Raw genomic sequence first — 23,014 nt, 5'->3', positions numbered from 1 at the left:
CTAACACACCACTGTAAAGCAATTATACTCCAATAAAGATGTTAAAAACAAACAAACAAAAAACAATATTCTTCTCGAATATGTGGCTGTTTATGGTGGGCTAGACTCGGAGTTTAGAGAGCGAAATTGCATGACCGTTTCAGGCAGAAACAGAACAGCCGGGCGGTGGCTGAACAGCTGGAGTTCTGTACAAGGAAGTGCTCTGCTGACCCCATTAAGAAAATGGGGCATTTGCTGGATCTTTTTTTTTTTTTTAAGCGGAGCATTCATGAGCTGAACTGATGCCATGGAGGACGGGTTAGTCGGGATGATGGCGCCGGAGGTTCTTTCTGTCCAGAGACGCGGAGGAAAGCCGGCCGGGCTGGGCGTGGAGAGGGCGCTGAACAGCTTGGGGTGCTCCCCCAGCACATAAACTGGGGAGCGACGGGGGGTGCAAAGGCGTCCTGGCGCCTCCCAGGGAAGGCTGAGGGGTCTTTGGGGGAGGATTCACTGAGGCCCAATCTCCCAGCCCAGGAGGAAGATGAGGGAGGTACAGCCACTCATCCGAGGAGATGGAATTCAGGGAGCGGAGGTGGAAGCACAGGGACATGTGTATGCCGTCCCCTGGTTCCCAGCCCGGGCCTAAAGGACGGCACTTAGGGAAGTGTGGAGTGGAGGGACCTTGCCCGCCTCTTGGGCCTCCGGGTGGCGGGAGCCCTGCTTGCTGACCCCTGAGCCTTACAGCGAAGCTTCCTTCAGCTTTGAGACAGGGCTTGGCTTCTTCCCTGAGCATGAAGTGAGCCCCTGCCTCCCAGGAGGAGCTGGGTCCCATGAAGCAGAGAATCCTGGACTCAGGTCAGCGAGGTATGCAGAGGTTCCCACACCCGGCCGAAGAACCCCGGGGGTGCAGGGCTGAAGACCCCTCCCCTCCTCCCACTTCCTCTGAAAGGCCATGTGCAAAGGATGCAACCAGAGCCCCACTTACAGGCTCTGAGAGGTCATTCAGCCTGTCTGTCGTCACACAGCTAAACCTCGGCACAGGTGCAACCAGGACTGGCGGATGGCAGGGGCCCTTGCAGTAGCCACCGTGGCCCCGGGGCTCTGTGGCCCACATCTTGACCACCTTGGGACCGCCCATGGTGTCTATGGGAGCCGGCCCAGGCGGCCCCGAGGGGAAAAGGTGCTTCCTCCCCCAGAATGGCTTTCTCTTTCCAGCTTGTGTGTTGGCCCCAAATCAAGGGAAGGCAAAACTATCTTCTAATTTAAAAAGAGTGAGTGATTTGAAAGTCTTTTCAGACTTAATGAGATGTTGGATGTGTACAAGTGCTTTGGGAGTCCCCAGGGGCTACACGAGCATCACCTGAAGCCTTGCTGTCCCGCTGTGGTCTGGCAGCAGTGGTGGCTCTGGCAGGCCGCGGGGCACCTGAGAGAGACAGACAAGGTCCCCCCCTCCTGCAGGAGCCCCAAGTGAATAGGGGTCACACAGAAGGTGGCCAAGTCCCACGGGGATGGCACCCTGCCAGGAAATAGGGCTGTGGTTGCAGGTGGACCACTTGATAGGGCAGGGGGTGGTCCCCTCTGGGACTGAAAGATGGGGTGGGGTGGGCTCCAGGGACGGCTTCCCAGGCTGTGGCAGCCACTGAGACTTGACGTAGATGGCTGTGTCGGCTGGACACCCCGGATGAGGTAGGAAACAGCACAGGAGAGACAGGTAGACACCCCCCCAACCCTCCCCCGCCCCCGCCAGGCCCCTCATCCTGCAGGAGCTGGCTCGCCCAGTGAGTGAGGAGGACAGGCAGAGGGTCTGGTGACATCTCGGGGGCTGGTGCAAGCACCCAGGTCAGGGCTGAAATTCCAGGCCCTTCTGGGACATCGAATTGCAGGGCTTGGGTTCAGTATCAGCTGCTGGGTCAGGGATGGGGCTAAGGGCAGACCACCCCCCCACACCCCATGTACAGGCTGTGTGACCTCAGGCAGGTTACTGAAGTGCTCTGGGCCTCAAGGTTGCTCTAGTGCATAACGGGGAGGAGTTGCCACTTGGCACGGTCGTGAGGAGAAGGGACAGATAAGAGACACGCATAGCAGTCATTGTCTACTGCTTCCAGTTTTGCTATGGCGGTGACTGTTGTCTTATTTCTGGACCCCACATCTTTTCTACATTTCTGCAAGAGAACAGAGCAAGCCAAGGTGTCTGTGGGGCCCCAGTGAAATCCATCAAGTCCCTTTGACCTGGGGAGGCCTGACCTGAGTCTCAGAGGTACCCCAGGGCCTAGGTAGCCAAGTGGGACCCTGTCCAGCAGCCCTGAAGATCCTGTGGTTCTGTCCTCGGCCCGCTGGGGTCGGGGGGGCCCATGGCATGCAGGCTCCAGCCTCCCTGTGTGGCTGCCCAGCTCCCCGAAAATCGCGCCACTCAGTTCCAAGAACCCCCTCTCCTCTTGGAGAAGGATGCTCCACGGAACTGACAGGTCCTCGGGTTTGCCAGCCAGAAGGACTTTTAGTGGACATTCTACTTGACCCCTTATTTGACATATGGGGAAACTGAGGCCCAGGGGAAGTGGAACCCACGGCCAAGCAGAGGTGGGATCAGGACACACACAGGTGAGTCAGTTGACTTCCCCGTTCAGCATCACCTGCCCCCCAGGTGAGCCCCCTGCCCTCCCCCTGCAGGGTCTGCCCCACTCCCTCCTGTCCAGCGGTCGAGACACCCCTGGCTGGCTTTGACGTTGAGGTGGAGGTGGAAGTGAGGCCAGCGCTGCCTCAGAGTGAAGGGCGCGGGGTTGAGTGAGTTCTGGCACCGCTTGGGCCTCAATCTTCCCGTCCGTAAAATGGGCACGAAAGGACCCGCCTCACCTGGCTGTTGAGAGAACGGAACATGTGACAGGCCGGCCCTGGGCTGCGCTGGGTGGGTGTTCAGAGTGGGGGGCTACAGTGATGATGCGGGCATTAACGTTGGAGAAACGACCACCGCCTCGGCCCTCAGAGGCCTCCCCCTGCTCATCCCAAATTGCTCATGGGAGGCAGCCGCCGTCCGCATCTCTTCACCTTACTTTCCGAGGCCACGGCCCACTGGCTGGCTCACCGGAGTCTGCTCTCCCCTCCTGCCCCTCACGGTTGGGTTCTGCCTGGACTTGGGCTCTGCCTGATGGTGGCACCTGATCGAGCTCTGCTGCCAGCTCGGCCCGGGAAGGAATTCATTTGAAGGTGAAATCAGTCACCGAGGCTTAATTAGTTCCCAAAATACAAACCTTCCTTAGGACCTGCTAGCGAGGGCATGAACCCAGGTGGGAACGACACGGGGACCGTCGCGGCACTCACTCGGGGCTGTCACGAGCACTTCATTCTCCGGGCATCCCGGCACCTGTACAGGTTTCGATCCGCTAACACTTTGATCTAAAAGGTGGGGGCCTGAAATCTTCAAAGGTGGATTCTTGTTTTGAAACAAACCCTCCCCAGTGTCTGTGATCCTTCCCACCAGACTGCAGGGGCACCCATGGTGCCAGGAACAACTGTACATCTTGGCTTCCACGGTCAGTGGTCAAGGAACAGCCAGGCTTCCTCACTCCGGCCTGTCTCTGCTTTGACACACTCACCACCTCCCCAACAGACATACCTGCTGCCTCTAGACACAGAGATCAGGGACTCACTGCCACATACTGTGTGCGCATGCAGGTGGGCAGTTGGGGAGATGCTTGTGTGCTTAATATATGTTTATGAACCCGTGACTTCTACCTTCCAATAATGTCAGAGCAGCTCAGGTCCGACGAACCCTCCTGCTGATAACAATGACAAAATTGAGACAAAATATATAAAAATAACAACAACTGGGCTTCCCTGGTGGCGCAGTGGTTGAGAGTCCGCCTGCCGATGCAAGGGACACGGGTTCGTGCCCCGGTCCGGGAAGATCCCACGTGCCGCGGAGCGGCTGGGCTCATGAGCCATGGCCACTGAGCCTGCGCGTCCGGAGCCTGTGCTCCGCAACGGGAGGGGCCAAAACAGTGAGAGGCCCGCGTACGGCAAAAACAAACAAACAAACAAATAATAACAACAACTGCTTTTAGCCATTGATAGGTAACTGAAAGCAGATGGAACCAGGGGGGCCAGGACCCTTGACAGAAGGGGAGTCCTCCAGGTGAGATCCACGTGAATGAGGGGGTTCCCTGATACAAAGTGAGTTTCTCTGGGTTGAGGATCCAGCAGTTGGAGGTCAGGGTCAGGGCCACCTGAGTGGCTGGAAATGGTGGGGGTGGGGGGGCAGGGGGGGATGCTGGAAAGTGGATAGCCCCCAAATCTGCACATAAATCCCCCCTCAGATCCTTGACTGACTTCTGAACTGTCATGTGCAAAATGAGAGTCCAGGGGTCCCAGTGGAACACAGTAGCTTAAAGCTTAATGAGCCAAGGGGAGACAATGTGTAGTTGCGTTCTGTCTCATTAGAGGAGTTTGTTTCTGCCAGAGCCCAAGAAGGGCCCCAGAAGTCAGGACATCCCATAAGGACCACACCAACAGAGATTTCCCCAAAAAGCCTAAAAGCCATGCTTTCACAGGACAAAGTGTTCTGCTGATAATTTTACTCCCTGCCAGAGGAACTCAACACTCTTCAGAGGAAGATAACAAAACCCAGAGTCTCTACAACATATCAAACACAATGGCTGATATAGAATCAAAAATGACTAGACAAGCAAAGAAGCGGGAAAGCATGATATGTAATCAAAGGAGACCTCAATTAACAGAAGCAGACCCAGAGACAACCCAGATGTTAATAGGCAAACAAGGACCTAAAATAACTGGAACATGTATTTATAAGCTCCCACCTGGTGCCGGGTCTTGTGTTGTATCCTGTGTAAAGCTCGTCCCCAACCCATGCCTTCCAGAAGGTTCCAGCTGTGGGGTGGAGGTGTTCATGGTGGGAAGAGTTCTAGAAACAGATATTTCACGTAGTGAGACAAACACAGTGAAAGCCTCAATGACAAAGTCCAGGATGTGAGATAGGAAAGTGCCATTCTTTCATTTATTCATTTATCGAATCAAGGTAGAAAAGCACAGGTATCTACTGGGAGGCTGAGCTGTGTTCTGGTGATGAAGTGGTGAATAAGACAGACGCAGTCCCTATGGATAAAATACGGTAATGTAAGCAAACTCACAAATGGTGTGATTTCAGTTTTTGAGAAGTGTGATGAAGGAAAAGTAACACGGGGCTAAGAGAGAGAATAAGAGGGTTACCTTTTTAGAAAGGGTGGTCAAGGAACACCTCTGGGATGAGGCGACCTCGAGAGTGAGTGCTGAAGGATGGGAGTTAGAGAAGCCAGCTCGAGGGGAGGGTAAAGGAGTCCATGTGGGGGGCACAGCAGAGGTGAGGCCCAGAGGGGTGTTCAGGGCACCTGAGAGGGGCTGGCAGGGGCCTGTGGGGGGAGGGGTGGTGTGGAGGAGTAGGGGGAGTGGAGGTGATGGCATGAGGACCCCTGGGGGCCTGTAAGGGAGAGCAACACAGCCTGCCACATGTGGTGTCTTTGAAGTTCAGGCAGCTCTAACAAAACACCACAGACAGGGCACGTTAAACAACAGACATTTATCTCTCACAGTCCTGGAGGCTGGACGTCCAAGATCAAGGTGCCTCCCAGTTCAGGTACCGGTGAGGCCCTGCCTCCTGGTTTGCAGATGGTGCCTTCTCTCTGTGTCCTCATGTGGCAGAGAGAGATGTCTCTCCCTGCCTCTTCTTATAAGGGCACTAATCCCATCATGGGGCCCCACCCTCATGACCTAATCACCTCCCAAAGGGCCCACCTCCCAATACCATCCCACTGGGAGTCAGGGCTTCAGCATATGAATCTGGGGGAGATAACCTTCTGTCTCTAGCACGTGGTCATTCTGGTTACCCTCCAGCCAGCTCAGGGGCTGCCTTTCAACAAATCGCTCTGTTTGTGGTTAACTTTTCAGTGTCCTGAGACGTGTGGGTGTCTGTGGCTGCAGAGGTTCACTCTGTGGGGTCCTGGCACCTGCAGTGCAGTCCCCAGTGTCCAGGCACCCAGAAGGCTTCTGGAAGAGGTGTCCATGTCTGGCCTTGGGGGTTGAGGGCGGTTCCGTTAAGCAGTTGGACGGGGTGGGCACTGGTGACTTCTCACAGCTCCCTGAGCCTCAGTTTCCCCGTTGGGAAGTCCAGATGTCCCCCGTCGCTGGGCTCTCAGAAGGGCCACCCAGGGTGGCTCTTGCTTTCTTTATTAAGCCACAGCGCTGCCCCTTGCCCCACCCCACCCCGGGACAGCATTTGCCGGCATGCAGTGGGGACTCCGGGGCACAGGCTGAAGCTGCATGGTGGGAGGGGCAAAGGCAGGGTTTGGAGTCTGCAGTCCTTCCAGAATGCACCTTGGGGACCCTCATCCTCTGTGTGGCCAGCCCCAGTTCAACCCTCCAAATCCCCTCTCCCTGTCCCTGCTCTGACCTTGGTCTTGACTCTAAAGCACTGCGTCAGGACTGGTGGGTAGCCCCTGCCAGAGCCCCTGACCCCTGCTACCATCAGCAGGGAGTCTGACCACCCTGGGGAGAGACCCCCACCCCGGGAGGGTTCTGAAGCCCCCTCATCGGTGCCCCTTACCCGATTATCCAGGGGCCTCAATGGATCCTCCAGGAGCAAAGCTTCCCTCTGTGGCCCCAGCTGACGGGAACGTTACAAATCCTGCAGACACCTACATCTTTGTTCAAAGATAACCCCGCATTATTGCTGAGACGCCTTTTTATATCTCCTGTTATTTATAAAAGTATGATTCATTTAACAATTATTGTGAGATGGAGAAATGTTGCCTACTAATATTAAAATTGCAGTTATCTAAAGCAACGCAGAAAGGAAGCAAGGTCTGCTATTTTGGATCAGGTGGGGAGTAGGCAGGAAGAATCCGGGTCTAGCCCACAGCCCCCCGGGACCTGCTGCCTCCCTGATCCTGGCTTGGTGAGCTGGGCAAGGGTCTCGCACACACAGTTTCCTTTTCAACAATTGGTTTTCGCTTCTGTAAGATAAAGTGGCAGGCGGGGCTGGTGGGCCACTGAGACCCTCTGGAGTTTCGTTTCCTCTTTTCAGTTGCCCATGGGGCTCCTGTCTGTCGAGAGGCTACAGCCGCCTCCGCAAGTTTGCATTAAGGCAGAGATAGACTCAGGAACTCTCCTGCTTACCCAGCCCCTGTCTCCATCCCAGCCAGCTGTCCCTTCTCCAGCCTCCCCACAAATAGGAGGCGGGGCCTGAGTGAATCCCCAGCCCGCTTGGAAAGAGAAGGGAAACAGCCGCTATCTCTGGGATTTCAGGGCCTTGGAGACATTCACATCCCAGCCCCAGCCCCAGCCCCGCCAGCTCGTCAGCCAGGGTCTTATTGAAGAGATCACTCTGGCTGTTGATGAAGAAAAGGAAGGTCCCAAAGGATTTTGGTGGCTCTCAGTGTGCCAAGGGGGCCAGAGAGCCAGGCTTGCGAGCTGTGTGGCCAGCCTGGTAACCAGCCCACGTGGGTCTGCTCCATGGAGCCGGCGCCGCCCTGAGCCCACGCCCACCGGCCCCGTGGCGTTGCTCCTCCCGAATCAGAGCCTTAGCCGTGCCTCGGGTTGCCTGGAGCCCCAGCAGCAGCGCAAAAGCTGAAGGAATGAGCCCCAGCTCCCCCCACCCCCCAGACAGGCAGGACGGGGGGTGGGGACTCTGCAGACACAGCAAGGACACTGAGGACACTGGCCTGACCGATGTCCAGCGCATCTGCCCACAGGGACCGGGTGAGATCCCTGCAGGGCCGTTCTTCTCTGGTGCCCAGCAGGGCAGCTGGGCCTCCTAGGATCGGGCAGGGCCTGGGCGGACATGGGGGTGGATGGAGGTAGGATGGGGCAGAGAAGGGAGGCAATTTCGGTACAACCAAGGAGACCAGCTTGGTGGGCCTGGAGAAGGGCCTGGGGACACTCAGAACAAGGTAGAAGCTGGACTCGCCACCTCCCTCTTTTCCGGTTCATTCATTCACTCACGTCCACAGTAGTGGGAACACACCCCGTTTGCAGGACAATAGGGGAGCTGGACACTAGACCTGGCTTCAGGAAGCTTGATGTTCCCTGGAGCCGGGAAGGTCCCCAGGGTGGACTGCTGGCCTGGCAGCCCTGGGTGGGGCGGGCGGGGGCTTGGGGCATCTCTCCAGTGACTGGATCCATCCGGGAGACTTCCTGGAGGAGGCGGCACCCAAAGAGGCCACGTAAATGCATTCTGAGGGACCTCGGAGGGCTTATCACAGACACAGGGACAGGGTGGGGGCCGGGTAGATTGACTTGGTATTCACTCACAGATTATTTTTCTTTTTTTTAGTTAAATGTATTTATTTAGCAGTTGCACAATTAGCCATGGCAACCTTCAAGTCCAGACACTGTTACAGATATTGATTTGATCCTCACCTCCTGTGTGGTGACACCATTCACATCCCCGTTGACAGAAGAGGAGATGAATGTACAGAGATTTATCGTGACTTTCCCGGGTCACAGAGCTGGGAGGTGAAGGGGCTGGGACTCGACCCCAGAAGGCTGACCTCCCCCTTTTTGTGCTCTAAACACGACTTACGTGATCCCGCAGCCAACACTGGGAATGCGTTGGGTTATTCCTACCTTACAGATGGGGAAACCGAGGGCCGGGGTGCCTGACCAGCCCATGGCCGCCAAGCAGTAAGACACAGAGCCACAGATCCTAAAGCAGATGCTGGCCCACTTCCCCTCATGGGGCTCCTTCCCCGCCGGCTGGCACGGTAAGGAGAGGTGGGCTGATTGTCCACGCCGAGCAGGCGACCTTCCTGAGACGTGCCGGCCCCGCAGACTCTCACCAGGCTTGTTTATAACACCTTGCACATCCTCCCTGCCAGGACTTCAGAGCGTCTTGAAATGTTCTGATGTGCGAAGAGCCTTTTTTATAGGAAAAATGAAATTATTTTCAGCCTGTTATCAGGCAGTTGTCACAAGACGTGGCAAATGAAGGGATTAGACAGTGAGGGTTTGGGAGGCAGTCAGAGCGAGTGGGGGCAGGGGGCGTAGAGGCCAAAGCTGTGCAGGTCGGGGTAGGTGGCGTATATGGGGCGGGCGGGAGGACGGGGCCGTGCCACGCATCGTTTATAATTTATTTATTACGTCTTACCGAGGGCCTGGCACTGGACTCGGGCTGGGTGGGGCTGAGGTGATGTTAAAGGACCAGGCCAGAAGGCTGACAGCTCAGGGTTCATTCTGGGGTGAACTTCCTTCCTTCCTCCATCTAATCCCTCCTCCCGCCTTTTGGTCTTTCAAACAGGCCCCAACTCAAAAGATGCTCACTTATCCTTTGAGGTGGACGGGTGGGTGAGCAGGTAGACAGATTCACCAGCTAGCATCCTGGTCCCCACCCCCTGCCACCTGCCACCCGCCTCACCCCAGCCCAGCTTGGACCCAGAATTCTTCTCCCTTCTCCTCCTCGTTTGGAGTGAAATCCATTTGAAACCAAACCTCGGTCAGCAGGAATGTGACCGGCACAGCCTCTGATGGTCACTTTGGATGCTCCGTGAAGGACCCCATGTAGGAAGAAAGGGTCTAGGAGTTGATGGGAGGAAAGCTTAGCCATCTTTGGGCTGGGCTCCGACACCTCCAAACCTACTTTATTTGTTGGGATGAAGTCTGTGCCTCGAATGCCTCGGCTTTCCCTTCCAATTAGTATGTGGCAGGTGCGGGTGTGTTGTCTGTGTGACAGTAAAGGAGACTGGTGCACATGGGTGCAGAGCCAGCACACAGGTAGTGAGCTCCCCGTTGCTGGAAGTATTCAAGGAGAGCATGCCTGCCAGTGGCGAGGAGGTTTTACATGGGCGAGGTGGGTGAAGTCAGGAATGGACCACCTCCTCCCCAAACCCCGGCAGGATTTCTGTGGGGCAGAGCCTGGTCCGTAGGGCCAGTCACACAGTAGGTCTGCACATGAACCTAAGCTCTGGCTCCTAGTCTTGGTGAATTGTTTGCTCAGATTCCTGGAAGGGTGATTGGAAGAGTTGTCTGCTTATTAGAAGAACTGAAGGTATCTGGAATGGGAATCCTTTGGCTAAGGGGTGTTTCCTGGGGTTCCTCAAATTCTGTTATGTCCAAAGTCTGCTCTTATGCCCCCACCCCGCCCCTCACGCAGCCTGGGAGGGAGCCAGAATCTTCTCTGTCCTGACCACTGCTGCATCCCCTGGGCCCGCACAGCTCGGGTCCACACGCGCGATGGGACGTGGACCCTGGGTGTGGGGTGAGGGGTGACGGAGAGCCCCGCCTGCCCCTCTGCCCGGGGCCAGCCAGCCTCTCTCCTGGTTACAGCGTCTCTCTCAGCAAGGCTCACCTCTCGGGTGGGCAGCTGGGAGGGCCCCATCGTTCCCAGACTCTGCTCCTACTTGTGCACAAAAGCACCATGAGGGTCACTCCAAACACAGTGACGGGGAGGCGGGTTGGGGGCTGTCCCACCTGGGCCACGTGTAAATGCTCTTTGGGCATCTCTGGTTCTGCTCCCAGCACGGGGGCAAGGGCTCCGCCCCAGGTCCGCAGCAGGGGAGCCGGCGATGGCCCGGCACCTGCGGCCTTTGGCGAGGTCGCTGCCCATCAACCCCGGAGCACACGCACTCTCTGCTGACAGCAGAGGTGGCAGCGCCAGAGCAAAGATTGTTGCAGGGACTTGGTGCGGGAGGAGGCTTTACGCTCGGGAACAGTGTCTATCGCTAGCAGGTGGAGGGAGGGCTGAGCACCGCAGAGCCGCCCACTCCCCAGAGGGTTTCCTGGGCTGGGCAAGCGCTCGGGACCCACATGGCAGGGCCCCCGGCCTCCGGGGGAAGTCCCTAGTTTCACCGTCACCGTGGCGTCCTGTCCCAGCCAGGGCAGATGGCCAACACACCCCCGATAAACTAGACGTCCCCACCTTGAAGACCCCTGGCGAGTAAACCCGGTGGCAGAGCTGCAGGCTCCCCAAGTGGAAGCAGCTGTGTCCCTGTTGGTGACGCTTTCTGCATCCGAGTGGTGAGGGGCAGGTCGTGGGGTCTTTGCTGATAAACCGTCTCCTGGGGCAGGTCTCAGAAATGGCCTGGGCTCTGGCATGGCGGGGGAGGGCCCCCCGGGGAGGGGTTCGAGGCAGCTCCGAGCTGTGTGATGGGGCGTCGTGGGGATGCGGGGAGGATGGTGCTGCAGAGCTTGGCTGGTACAGGGCCCCCAGTCTCCATTCTCGCTACCCTGGAGAGACCGCTCAGTGAGACGCCCCGGCAGCTGGGCAGCCCGTGAGGAGCTGCTCCCAGAGCTTCTCACGCTGCCATTTTTGTTGACACAAAGCATGTCGACCATATGGAATTCAACTTACAGGTTCCCGGAGCTTTTCCTCATCTCGTCCCATCTTTCTGTCTCCCTCGCTCTTTTTTTTTTTTTTTTCGAATTTCAGAAGCAGTTCTCTTAGCAACAGAAAAAACACACACTTAATTACAGCCCCAGCAGCAGATGCGTCGGGTGGCAGAGCCCGCTCCCTGGGATGCTCCGTTCAGTTCTCGGGAAGACCTTTCTCCTTGTGTAGAAATAACCCCTTTCCACCTGCCGTGGGGCTCACCAGCCACGGCCCCTCCCTTTGTGTTTCCTGCAAGGGCAGAACTTTCTCCCTGTCGCCTCTCCCTGTGTCTCCCGGACCTCTAAGAAACGTGCAACGAGGCTCTGAAAAGCTCATTTTTAACAGCTGCCTGGAATTAGGGCGAGCCGTGGCAGGGCTGCAGTTTGTTTTATCTCTCTTTTGTTTTAAAGAAAAAAAAAAAAAAAAAAAAGGAGGGTGGGTGGAAATCCTGTTTTCTCCAGGGTCATTAGCTCCAAGGGGGAGTGGGGGCGGGGGAGCCAGAGAAGCAATGGGTCCTTGTGTGTGATTCTTGCCAACGGAAATCTGGGTCATGTTCAGAAATTCCAGAAGGCTGGCACCGGCCGCCCAGTTAACACGGGTCTGGCGCGCGGCTTATCTGGAACCGGGATGTTTTATCTCCTCGACTGGCTCCCCACATCAGCTGGCGGACAAACGGCATTCGAGAGCACTTGGCTTTTTCTTTACAATGAAAATCAGCGAAGCACAGTGCATGCTATGTAGCCCCGGGCGCCTCTGAGCGGGAGTGGCCGGAGCCCCAGCCGGAGGGTCCTTGGATCGTCGCGGTGGGGGGGGGGGGGGCTCCGGCTCACCGATGTCTTCCGCGCGCGCGAGGCTGACCCTCCTCCCCGATGCACTGATCACAAAAGCAGGGTAGCACGGCTCACATGACGGACGCGGGGAGCGGCCGCGGGCTTTGAGAGCAGCCCCAGTCTACGCACAGTTGGCTCCCAGCTGACAGACAGAATATGGGGTGGGCTTTGTCACCAGCATGCTGGGTCTGGCCTGCCCAGCTGTGCTCGGGAGCCGGCAGTGCCCAGAGGCCCGCCGCCGCTCCCCGGGTCCGAGCCGCTCCAGAGCCCAGGAGCCGGGCAGCCCTCCTCCCCTTCCTCGCATCTGAGAAGGTTATATAATGAGCGGACCACTGCCGAAGTCGGAGGGAAAATGAAGTCTTTGTTAAATGCCTTCACCAAGAAGGAAGGTAAGGAACGAGCTGTAGGGTGCGTGGTGCACGGGAACGAGCCGTTTCTTACTGATTCTCCGGGGGAGCTGGGGCCTCCGGTTCCTCCTAAGATTGCTGGTCGTTCATCCTCGCCGTGGAAGGGAATAATTACTTCTGGTAGGCGATAGGGCTTTGTTGTAGTTGGTCTGGAATTTTAACCCACTTGAAGGTGCCGGGGGTTTTTTGGTTGTTGTTGTTTTTCCTGAGTCTCCAGCCCGTTTGCGGAATTGTGGCAGGTGCAGCCCTGGTGCTTCCAGAGGGCAGTTTAGGGACTGAGCCCTGGGGAAAATAGGAAGTTTGCCTCTAGTCTGCCCGCTACCTGGAGCACGCTGAGCTCTTGGGCAGGAGTGAGGAAGGTCAGGACACGGCTGGCCGCCCCGGCCAGGTGGACGCTTTCAAAACCACCGCTCGGCTGTCCTTGGCCGTCCCCGGGTTGCAGTTTCAGGGAGCGGATGGGAAATGCAGCGCGGTAGACTTTAAAAGTGCATCTGCTTTTTGCATACCTTGTGTGATTTGTATTGTGGAAAAGAAACGTGTAAGTAAATGCATGGAAGACAGCTAAGAAAATATCCACCCACTTAGAGTTTGCAGATTGCCTGAAAGAAGGAAACAGTTGGGTGGAATATTAATTATTTTCAGACAGGAAAAGAGTTTATTTCTAACCCTTTTCACACAAAAACCCCCAACATTTCCACGCTGGTTCCAGTTAGTTTGTCAGACAGGGAGCTCTTGTTTTATGAAATCAGGAGGTTTATGAAGACCTGAGTTTAGAGGGACTAGGAAGATATTGCCCAGCCCAAGCCATAAAATAAACATGGAAGAAATTTCCAATTATGCCACACAGGAAACGAACTTAATGTGAATCTTGGTAATTAAGTGAGATAATCTTCATCAGAATGTTCACCCTGATGTCACCTAGGCGGCTCCTCAGGGTAGAATGTATTTGCAAAAGTCCCAGCTCTTTTATCTCTTAATCTTGCAAGGGCAGCTGCCCCATGGGACACCATTCTCTGAAAGACCTCTCCCACCTGGTTCTCGGGAACGTTTAGAAAAAAGAGACTGTCTGTGCGCGTTTGCTTACACCATGAACCCAGATTCACCTTCTGGGACTTTGATCTTTGTAATCTGTGCACAGCATGAGTGTTTCAGTTGGGGGTTTGGTGTTCTCTGTTCATTCTACTCTCTCCTTCCCTCGATTTTTCTTCCCTTGTAACTCTTTCTTAGCCATTGGCAGGACTCTCCCCCAAGTTCCATCACTTTCTGTCAAGGGCGTTAGTACTGTACGTACCCAGTTACACTGGTCAGAAAAATAGGATTGACCCTAGGTAGGGTCAGGGAAGCTGGGAGGCTCGGCCCAAGTTCGCGTCATGGAGTGTGGGCGTTTCCCGGTCTCGGGGTGTCCCCTTTGAGCTGGGGTAACACCTCCCCCCTCCCCCTGTCTCCCGGGCCTGTCCTTGGGTGGGCGGCGAGGAGCATGAGCCAGGAACCCGTAGGGAGCTCTACCCCAAGCGTCTGCCTGAGAGGCTGGCTTCCTCCTGGTGCTGTGGTCCTGCAGCCAGCGGACTCTGAATGGAGAGCTTCACTGCTCTTGGAGATCCTGGAACCACTGTCCTTTGCAAGGTCTCCCCGCCCCCCACCCCGCCACCGCATCCCCCGCCCTCCCCCCCACCACCCCGCCACCGCCCCCAGCCACTCCTCTGCCGGGCGGGGCTCAGATCACCCGGACAGAGGGAGTGCCACGGATGAGGTTCTCCCTGGTCACCAGCAAACACAAACCCGGCGCTTTTCCTAAAATTGAGATTTTACTAGGAGGTGGGGGAAGGCCTGGGCTGATTCCTCGGTGGGCTGAGCCCTGGAGAGGGCAGCCTCTTGGGCCCTGGAGACACGGGTCCACGGAGCACGCCTTTCCTACTCCACCTCCCTCCCGGCCGGGCTTTGAAGAGTTCCTTTGCTTTGAGGATGCAAGTGATAGTGGCTCTTGCCCTGACAGACGGGCTTCAGAGGAAGCAGGTTGGCATGAGGGTGCGGCTGGAAAGAGCGTGACCCGCCCCCCGGTGGGTCGTTTCCAAGTTCTCACGACTGGAGGAGCCAGATGTGGATTCCAAGTGTGCGTCCTCGGGAACCCTTGTGACGTTTCTGTGTGGCTTCCCTGGGTTGGCCGCATCTCTGCTTTCCCAGGACTGCCCTGCATCCCAGGGAGGTGGCAAAGGGGTGCACTTGGTCACAGCTGTCTCAATGGAGCCCTGCCAGCACCACCTCTGCCCCCGTCAGCCCTGCCAGCACCACCTCTGCCCCCGTCAGCCCTGCCAGCACCACCTCTGTCCCCGTCAGCCCTGCCAGCACCACCTCTGTCCCCGTGAGCCCAGCCAGCACTACCTCTGTTCCCTGTCAGCCCAGCCAGCACCACCTCTGTCCCCCGTGAGCCCTGCCAGCACCACCTCTGTCCCCGTGAGCCCTGCCAGCACCACCTCTGTCCCCCGTGAGCCCTGTCAGCACCACCTCTGTCCCCCGTGAGCCCTGCCAGCACAACCTCTGTCCCCGTGAGCCCTGCCAGCACCACCTCTGTCCCCGTCAGCCCTGCCAGCACCACCTCTGTCCCTCGTGAGCCCTGCCAGCACCACCTGTCCCCCGTGAGCCCTGCCAGCACCACCTCTGTCCCCGTCAGCCCTGCCAGCACCACCTCTGTCCCCGTCAGCCCTGTCAGCACCACCTCTGTCCCCCGTGAGCCCAGCCAGCACCACCTCTGTTCCCCGTCAGCCCAGCCAGCACCACCTCTGTCCCCCGTGAGCCATGCCAGCACCACCTCTGTCCCCGTGAGCCCTGCCAGCACCACCTCTGTCCCCGTGAGCCCTGCCAGCACCACCTCTGTCCCCGTGAGCCCTGCCAGCACCACCTCTGTCCCCGTGAGCCCTGTCAGCACCACCTCTGTCCCTGTGAGCCCTGCCAGCACCACCTCTGTCCCCCGTGAGCCCTGCCAGCACCACCTCTGTCCCCGTGAGCCCTGCCAGCACCACCTCTGTCCCCCGTGAGCCCTGCCAGCACCACCTCTGTCCCCGTGAGCCCTGCCAGCACCACCTCTGTCCCCGTCAGCCCTGCCCTCCCGTGTGGGAGTGGGTTGGCAGGAGGGGGTTGCTATACTGGGTTTCCATGACAAACTTCACCGCCTCTGACCTTGGGCAGCTGGGGTGGTGGATCGTGCAGGACTCTGTCCTGAACTGCTGATGCCGTTCTCTGAGATGCTGGCTTCCCCAGGTCCAGATCAGCCTCCCGGACGGTTTGGGTTTCCTGTGGCCCTGCGGTCCAGTTTGTGGACTGGGAGCCCAGGCTTCTGGCCAAAGTGTGCACAACCTCGCGTATTGGGCCTCGGCCTGGGGCAGCCAGCTCGAGGGAGGTCCGTGTCCTTTGCTGCCGGAATTGGCGTGTCGCTTCCCCCGCAACCCAGAGGCTTGAATGTCTTTAGACGCCTCTTCTTGGAAAGGACACTTTCTGTTTCTGGCCCAGGGCACCGGCCGTGTGGATGCCGGCCCTCACGGTCCCTGCGGGCAGTGTCCTCACCCCAAGCCCCTGGGGGTACTGATCTCACAGAGCAGAGCCTCGCCTCTGGTCTAGAACTTCGTAAGAAGCATGGTGAGGCTCGTCAACCCCCTCCCGTCCTGGTTTGACGGGTAGAGAAAGGAGCCCAGAGGGGGTCGGGACAGACGGATTCCCACCAGTAGAGCTGGGGGCTGTGGGCGTCTGGGCAGCTCAAACCTCAGACAATCCCCGTCCCCAGTCCTGGAGGCTGGAATCCGAGACCCAGGTGTGGGCAGGGCTGGGTCTTCCTGAGGCCTCTCTCCTCGGCGTGTAGACAGCCGTCTCCTCCCCGTGTCCTCACGGGGTCGTCCCTCTGTGTGTGTCTGTGTCCTGACCTCCTCTTCTTGTAAGTACACCAGTCCTATGAGATTAGGACCCACCCTCGTGACCTCATTTTACCTTCCTCTCCTCTTAAAAAACCCCCATCTCCAAATAAAGGCACATTCTGAGGTCCCAGGGGTTAGGACTTCAACATAGGGGTTTGCAGGGAGGACACCATCCAGTGCACACAGGGGCTCAGTTCAGGGCGTGGCGAGGAGGAGCTCCATGGCTGCCTCGGGGTCCTGACTGTCACGTGAGACGGGGCGGCCCATCCTTACACGGTCTCTGGGCTGCTGAGGGCCTGGGCGCCGCCCGGATGGAAGTCGGACCCTGTGTCCCTTCCATCTCAAGTGCTGGCTTGAGCCTCCGTGGAAGGCAGACTGCCTTGGTCTCCACCCGTCTCTGCTCCTGTGTCGGGGTGAGTTCTGCACGTGGCGGGGGTCCCATGGGGGTGTCGGTGCAGAACTCACGGTGCCCATGTCCTTGGTGGCTGGGGGCCTTGATGACGGCGCCGTACGTGCCCTCACCCTCCTCTCGTGTTCTCCCCTGCGCAGTGCCCTTCCGAGAGGCCCCGGCGTACTCCAACCGCAGGCGACGGCCCCCCAGCACGCTGGCCGCCCCCCGGGTCCTGCTGCGTTCCAACAGCGACAACAGCCTCGATACCGGCACGCCCGACTGGGCCGTCCACTCGGCCGGCCCCCACCGCAGCCTCTCGCCCCAGCTGCTGCAGCACGTGCCCCGCAAGCCCGACGGGGCCGGGAGGGCCCTCGGGACCTACATCCCCGGGCCCCGCAGCCGATCCCCCTCGCTCAGCAGGCTGGGCGGCGCCGGCGAGGAGGGCAGGAGGCCCTGGCAGCCCTGGCACATCGGGTAAGGAGCGGCCGGGTGTGTGGGCTCCCCTGGGGACCAGGGGGAGGGAGGCCTCCTTGCTCGGAGCCCCTGGACTCTAGAACTCAGGGCGGGGCCAGAGGTTGAGCGGAACGCCCGTTTTATCCCAACCCGGATGTGAAGAACACTTGAAAACCCAAATTCTGCCAGCTGCCCTGGCTCAGACCATCACCTGAGAGCAGCCGGGGTGGCTTGGGCTGCTGCTGGTGTTTGGAGCCCGTCTCCTTTCCCTGTGCGTTGGCTTCTGGGTCTCAAAAGTGAAGCGTGGACAGACAGGGAGCTAAGGGCACCAGCCTGCCCTGGGCTGAGGGCTCCTCCAGGGAACACTTTTTTCTGTGTTTCTTTGTTTGTTTTATTGAAGTACAGTTGATTTACAACGTTGTGTTAATTTCTGCTGTACCACAAAGTGACTCAGTTGTACATATATATATTCTTTCTGTGTGCCCTTTTCCATGATGGTTTATCCCAGGGGAGGGGATGTAGTTCCCTGTGCTATATAGGAGGACCTTGTCGTTCATCCAGCCTACGTATAATGCCTTGCATCTGCTAATCCCAAACTCTCACTCCTTCCCTCTCTCTCCCCCCTCCCCCTCGTCAGCCACGAGTCTGTTCTCTATGTCCGTGAGTCTGTTTCTGTTTCACAGATAGGTTCATTTGTGCCATATTTTAGATCCCACATACAAATGATAACATACGGTATCCGTCTTTCTCTCTCTGACTGATCTCACTTAGTATGATCATCTCTAGGTCCATCTGTGTAGCTGCAAATGGCATTATTTCATTCTTTTTCATGGCTGAGTACTAGTCCATTACATAGATGTACCACATCTTCTTTATCCATTCATCTGTCGATAGATATTTAGGTTGTTCCTCCAGGGGCCATGTTTACTAACAACACAACTTAGCCAGAATGAGCCCTCACATTCGTAGCCACGGAAACCCTGGCACAGGTGAGGCTCCGAGGGGCCCACATCCAAGTGCTGGAGGCTGACGACCCCCCCACCAGACTCAGTAACAGCCCCGGCTGGTCCTCTTGTATCTGCCCGCGAGGCAGGGATGGTGGGGGGGGTGTCTCGGCAGACTCTGAAGCAGCCCAGGGGGTGGGAACCCCATTCCGTCCCCTTTCCAGAGGAGGAGACAAGGCCAGCATAGGCCAGAGCGTGGACCCCCCTCGGGCATCTCACTTGGGCCGTGGGCACTCCTCTGACTGCCCTGTCTCCCCAGCAGTCAGAGGGGCTGCATTCCCACCCAGAGCTCCAGCTCCCGGGCACCCTGTCCACCTCCTCACGTGGCCTTCAGAGTTTGTCAGGCCAGGATGAGACTCCCTGGGGGTGGGCTCGTGACTGGGGCCTCAGTGCTGGTTGAAGCAGCCGAAGCAGTGACCCTTTCCGACCCCGTCACCGCCTCTGCAATCTCCTGTGGACCCACGTGCTGCTCCGTGCACCTCAGCCCACCTGGCTCGTTCCCCACAGAGGACCCTGCAGCCTCCCATTTCCCAGATGCAAACACTGAGGCCGGGTCATGTAGCTGGGGCAGGTCATGGGGGTTGTCCTTCTTGAACTCTGTCCTCACCCACGGTGGCCTAGGGAGAGCCAGCACACCGGTGTGTCCTGCCCGGCCTGGTGTTTCTGGTGAGGGTTGAATGCCCCCTTTGGTCTGGCCTTCTGCCCGGTGACCCGGTTCCCCGTCCCACCGTGTCCTGTTCACCTGGGCTCACCACGCCTGCCTGCGGTGAGTCTGGCCAGCCGTGGTCACTCCCGATGCCACGTCCCCCAGCTCCGATCGGGGATGTCAGGGAGGCGGCCGGGCTCAGACCGGGTGGAGGGCTCAGTGCTTCACGTGGTCCTGGGAGAGGGCCGACTTCTGTGGCCGGGGGCAGCAGGCCAGGTGTCCGGGCTGCAGCCGTGAGGCCGTGGGGAGAGCGGGCCTGTGGCGACCCCGGTCTCCTGGCCCCTTCTCTGTGCCAGCGCCCCGAGGCCCACATCCGCGCTGGAGCCCATCCACGCCTCCCCGCTGGAGTCTCATTCTCACACCTGAGAGCCCATCCTTTCTCTGGTCTAGATTCTCGCTCTGAGTCGCCCCAAGGGAGAAGTCCCAGGTGCTGCCGAGTGGCATGAAGCTAAATTAAAGGGTCCCCCGAGGCCTCAGATTCCACTTCACACTGTTAGCTGGAATTATGACTATAATTTTGAAGAGAGTGTGTCCCCTTCCTCCAGTACAAAATCTAATAAGATACCGAAGGCAGGGTGGCCAGGGACTTGCAAAAGCTGGAAACGAAATATTGCTGTGCAGAGAGGTCAGCAGCTGGCATGTTGCAGGGACCCTGTCCGATTGTTCCTGATGTCCTGTGGGTGGGTGGGGGGGTGCGCGCACTTGTGTGTCCATGTGTCTTTGTGTCCGTGTGTGCATTTGTGTTTGTGTGTGTGTGTGTGTGTATGCGTGGACTTGTGTGCCTGTGTGTGCGCACTTGCATGTCCATGTGTGCACGTGTGTCCGGATGTGCACACGTGTGTGTGTGAGCGCCTGTGTGCGTGCATTTGTGTGTCTGGGTGTGTTTGTGTGTGTGCCCACTTGTGTGTGTTCGTGTGTGATGGCGTGCCTGTGTGCGTGCATTTGTGTGTCTGTGTGTGCACTCGTGTGTCTGGGTGTGTTTGTGCACTTGTGTGTGTTCGTGTGTGATGGCGTGCCTGTGTGCGTGCGTTTGTGTGTCTGTATGTGCATCTGTGTGTGTGCGTGCACTCGTGTGTCTGGGTGTGCATGCGTGTGTGTGGTGTGTGCTTGTGTGTGTGTGACGGTCACAGCTCCAGCCTGTCCTAAGTGCTTGCTGCCCGCGCTTCCCGAGCACACGCCTGCACTCCTCCTGGGCCGCTTAACACTTTGTGCGTCACCTTTGGTGACTATAAAATGAGGATCATAAAAAAACAGCTCCCTACTGGCTCTCTAGACTGAACGAGTGACTTCATGGCGGTCCTCATATGTAATAAGTGCTCGGTGCACAGTGGACCCTGAGAGATGGCAGCTCGAATCTGTGTCCAGCCCAAGGCCGGGTGCATGGCCAGGCCCGTTCCCTGTCACCCGGGCTGTGGTTTGCCCCGGACTGAGGGGTTGCCCCGGATGTGGGCCCTTCAGTGCTGACACCGGGCCGGCTGCGTGTCCCCATCAGGGAGGGCTGTCCCGGCCCTGCCGGCACCCACCTTGCCGTGTGGTCCTGACTGCAGACCCTGCCTTTGCCGCCATTTCCCGGCCTCCTTCCCTCCCCACCCCTTCAAAGCCTGCCTGGCCCTGATCAGCTACTCAGGATCTGCTCGCTCATCAGTGACAGCAGCTACGCCCTGACAGGAGCCCCTTGAATTGCTGGGGTCCTGCCCCCGAGACTCCCGTGTCATAAAAGGGACCTGCCAGGCACCCCGGCTCCCCGCTGTTGCCAGGATAATGGTGGCATTTGAGCCACACGCAGGCTCTCTGCTTTCACACCTGTGCTCAGGCGTGGACACGGCCGTACACGCAGCCCCGGTGATGGGGTACCTGCGCTCAGGGTACCACAGCACAGCCCCTGGGTCTTGTGGCGGCCCAAGGAGGCCGCCGAACCCTCCATCCCATCTCTGTCTTCGCAGCTCAGAGCCCAGCCCTTACTCGGGACAGACGGGGACCTTGCAGGGAGGACACGGCTCCCAGCCTCGGGGTTGCCCAGGTGCCCCCAGAGTGCTTTCCGGTTATCACAGAGCCCGGAGGTGGGTTGGGATACTCCCCAGCCATGGAGGGGAGAGCCCCAGTTCCACGCGCACCCCTCTGTCTGCGGATCCTGTCTCAGTGGGTAGCTGCCAAACCGCCAGTTGCATCCTGTTCTGCCTCCTACCTGCTGTGTGACTTGAGGCAAGTCACTTAACCGTCCTGTGCCTCCGTTTTCTCATATGTAAAAGGGGTTTGGGACGAGGACGATGCGGAAGGTAGCACCCGCCACGTGCTGAGACCCGTGTAAGTTCCACAGAAGTGTCCTCATTGTAAAAGGCATCTTGACAGACCCTCTGACCGCTGCCGAGGAGGTCATCCTGGTGACGGCTGCGGCTTGGGCAAAGTAAGGGGCAGGGGAAGCGAAGGGCGTCAGGTCAGCCAGGTCGAGGGGGGTCCCAGCATCCTGAGCATCTGGCGGGGGCTCCCTCTATCTGCCCGCCCCACCTCACCCCCCCCCTTCCTCTCTCGCTGCCCACAGGGAGTTCTGACCACGCAGCGCCCCTCCCTCAGGCAGAGCCCGTAAACGCCCACCTGAGGCCCCAGAAGCCTCAGCCGGGAGTGTGATGAGTGCCTCCACGTGGCCAGAAGCGGCCTCGGGCCAAACCCTCAGGTGTAGGCTTGACGAGAGGGGGCCGAGGCCTCTGCAGCTGCCCCAGCCCCCCACACCCACCCTGGGCTCCCGCCAGCCCTGGCCGAGCAGCTTCCTCCCGGGCCTGGGCTCTGCGCTGTGGGCCAGGGCGGCCTCCCACGTGGAGCCAGCCCTCCATCGCCCGCCAACCGGAGTGCAAATGAGAAGAGGGAAGAGAGTCCAGAACGGACGGGAACCCCTCTGCCTGCAGCCCATCCTGGTGCCCTGCCTCGCCTGGAGGCTCCGCACGCGCCTGCCTGAGTCGCCCTCTAGTGGCGCCCACTGGCATGGCAGGTCCACGTTGCTGAGAACCGGCCTGAGAAGGGGTTCCGCCGGTGGCCCCGTCACCCACCGCCTGAGCGTGGAGAGGAGTGCGGCTCTTCCTGGGATCCCTCCCAGCTGCCCTGTGCTCGCCAGGTTGGGAACAGCTCTTGCCATATTCCCGCAAAGCTCGGGCAGCTAGTCCTGAGGGCTGCCCTGGCCTCACCGGCACCCGGGCGTGTGCCGGCCACCCTCCCATCAGAGGGGCGGTTCCGGGGTGCGTGCGGCGTGGCAGGGAGAAAAGGCTGCTGAGTTCAGGCAGGGAGGCGGGCTGGCCGTGTGTCCTGCACGCACACCTCCCCCGCGGGCAGGGGCTGAGCTGGAAGGGCTCCCGAAGTCTGTCTCTCAACCACGTTGTTTCTGTTTCCCTGAACTGGGCTCTGTGGGCAGAGCGGGGGGTCCCCAAAGGCTCTGGGTCAGTGGGAATCCACCCCGCCCTGCGCACCCCTTCCGGGGGGGTGTGCCCCCACCTGGGCAGACTCGGGGGATGCCAGCGCGCTGTGGGGCCCCTCTGCCTCGCGCCCACCCACCTCCACGCACCCTCGCCCCGCCTTTTGGGGACACAGCGGCACAGGGACCCGGTGTCCCCGGTGAGAACCGCGGTGCTGCTCCCTCCCGCGTGCCCGTCCTGACCCAGAAAGGGGGAGGGGTCAGCAGGCAGGGCAGGGGTGGAGTCGGGCTGTCCCCCGCCACCCTGCCCGCTGCCCGACGCCGCGTGCTAATGGCATGTCACCCGGACGTCAGGAGTAGGGGGTCCACGAGGAGCTGGCCACCTGGTGGGTAGGCGGGGCCAGGTGAAGGGGGCACCCCAGGGCAGCACGTGCATCCGGCCTGCTGAGGAATCGGGGCCGGGCACCACACGGCCTGTGCCTGCCTGTCTGTCACCTTCTGTCCTTCTGCACCGGGGACATTCAGCGTTTGCTCTCTCAGCTGGTGGCAAAAACGCATGAATGACCAGCCTGTGAGGGGCGCTCACTGTGCAGAG

General features: G+C 58.9%; 1 protein-coding gene across 2 annotated transcripts in view; it reads left to right on the top strand.

Moving 5' to 3' along the window:
* SHANK2 (SH3 and multiple ankyrin repeat domains 2) overlaps window positions 1-23,014 on the top strand; it is a 469,020-nt gene that overhangs the window by 165,647 nt on the left and 280,359 nt on the right. Inside the window, exons 1-2 of one of the 2 annotated variants that reach the window (XM_067037811.1) lie at window positions 12,053-12,545; window positions 17,015-17,330. In XM_067037811.1, coding sequence (XP_066893912.1) covers window positions 12,509-12,545; window positions 17,015-17,330 — 353 coding nt within the window. In that variant the 5' untranslated portion in view covers window positions 12,053-12,508. Of the gene's footprint in view, window positions 1-12,052; window positions 12,546-17,014; window positions 17,331-23,014 lie in introns of those variants that run through there. The other variant, XM_067037810.1, reaches the window with a different exon arrangement.

This window comes from Kogia breviceps, chromosome 7 (genome assembly GCF_026419965.1).
Source record: "Kogia breviceps isolate mKogBre1 chromosome 7, mKogBre1 haplotype 1, whole genome shotgun sequence".
Taxonomy (NCBI): Eukaryota; Metazoa; Chordata; class Mammalia; order Artiodactyla; family Physeteridae; genus Kogia; species Kogia breviceps.
This window is presented reverse-complemented; position numbering and strand designations above follow the sequence as displayed.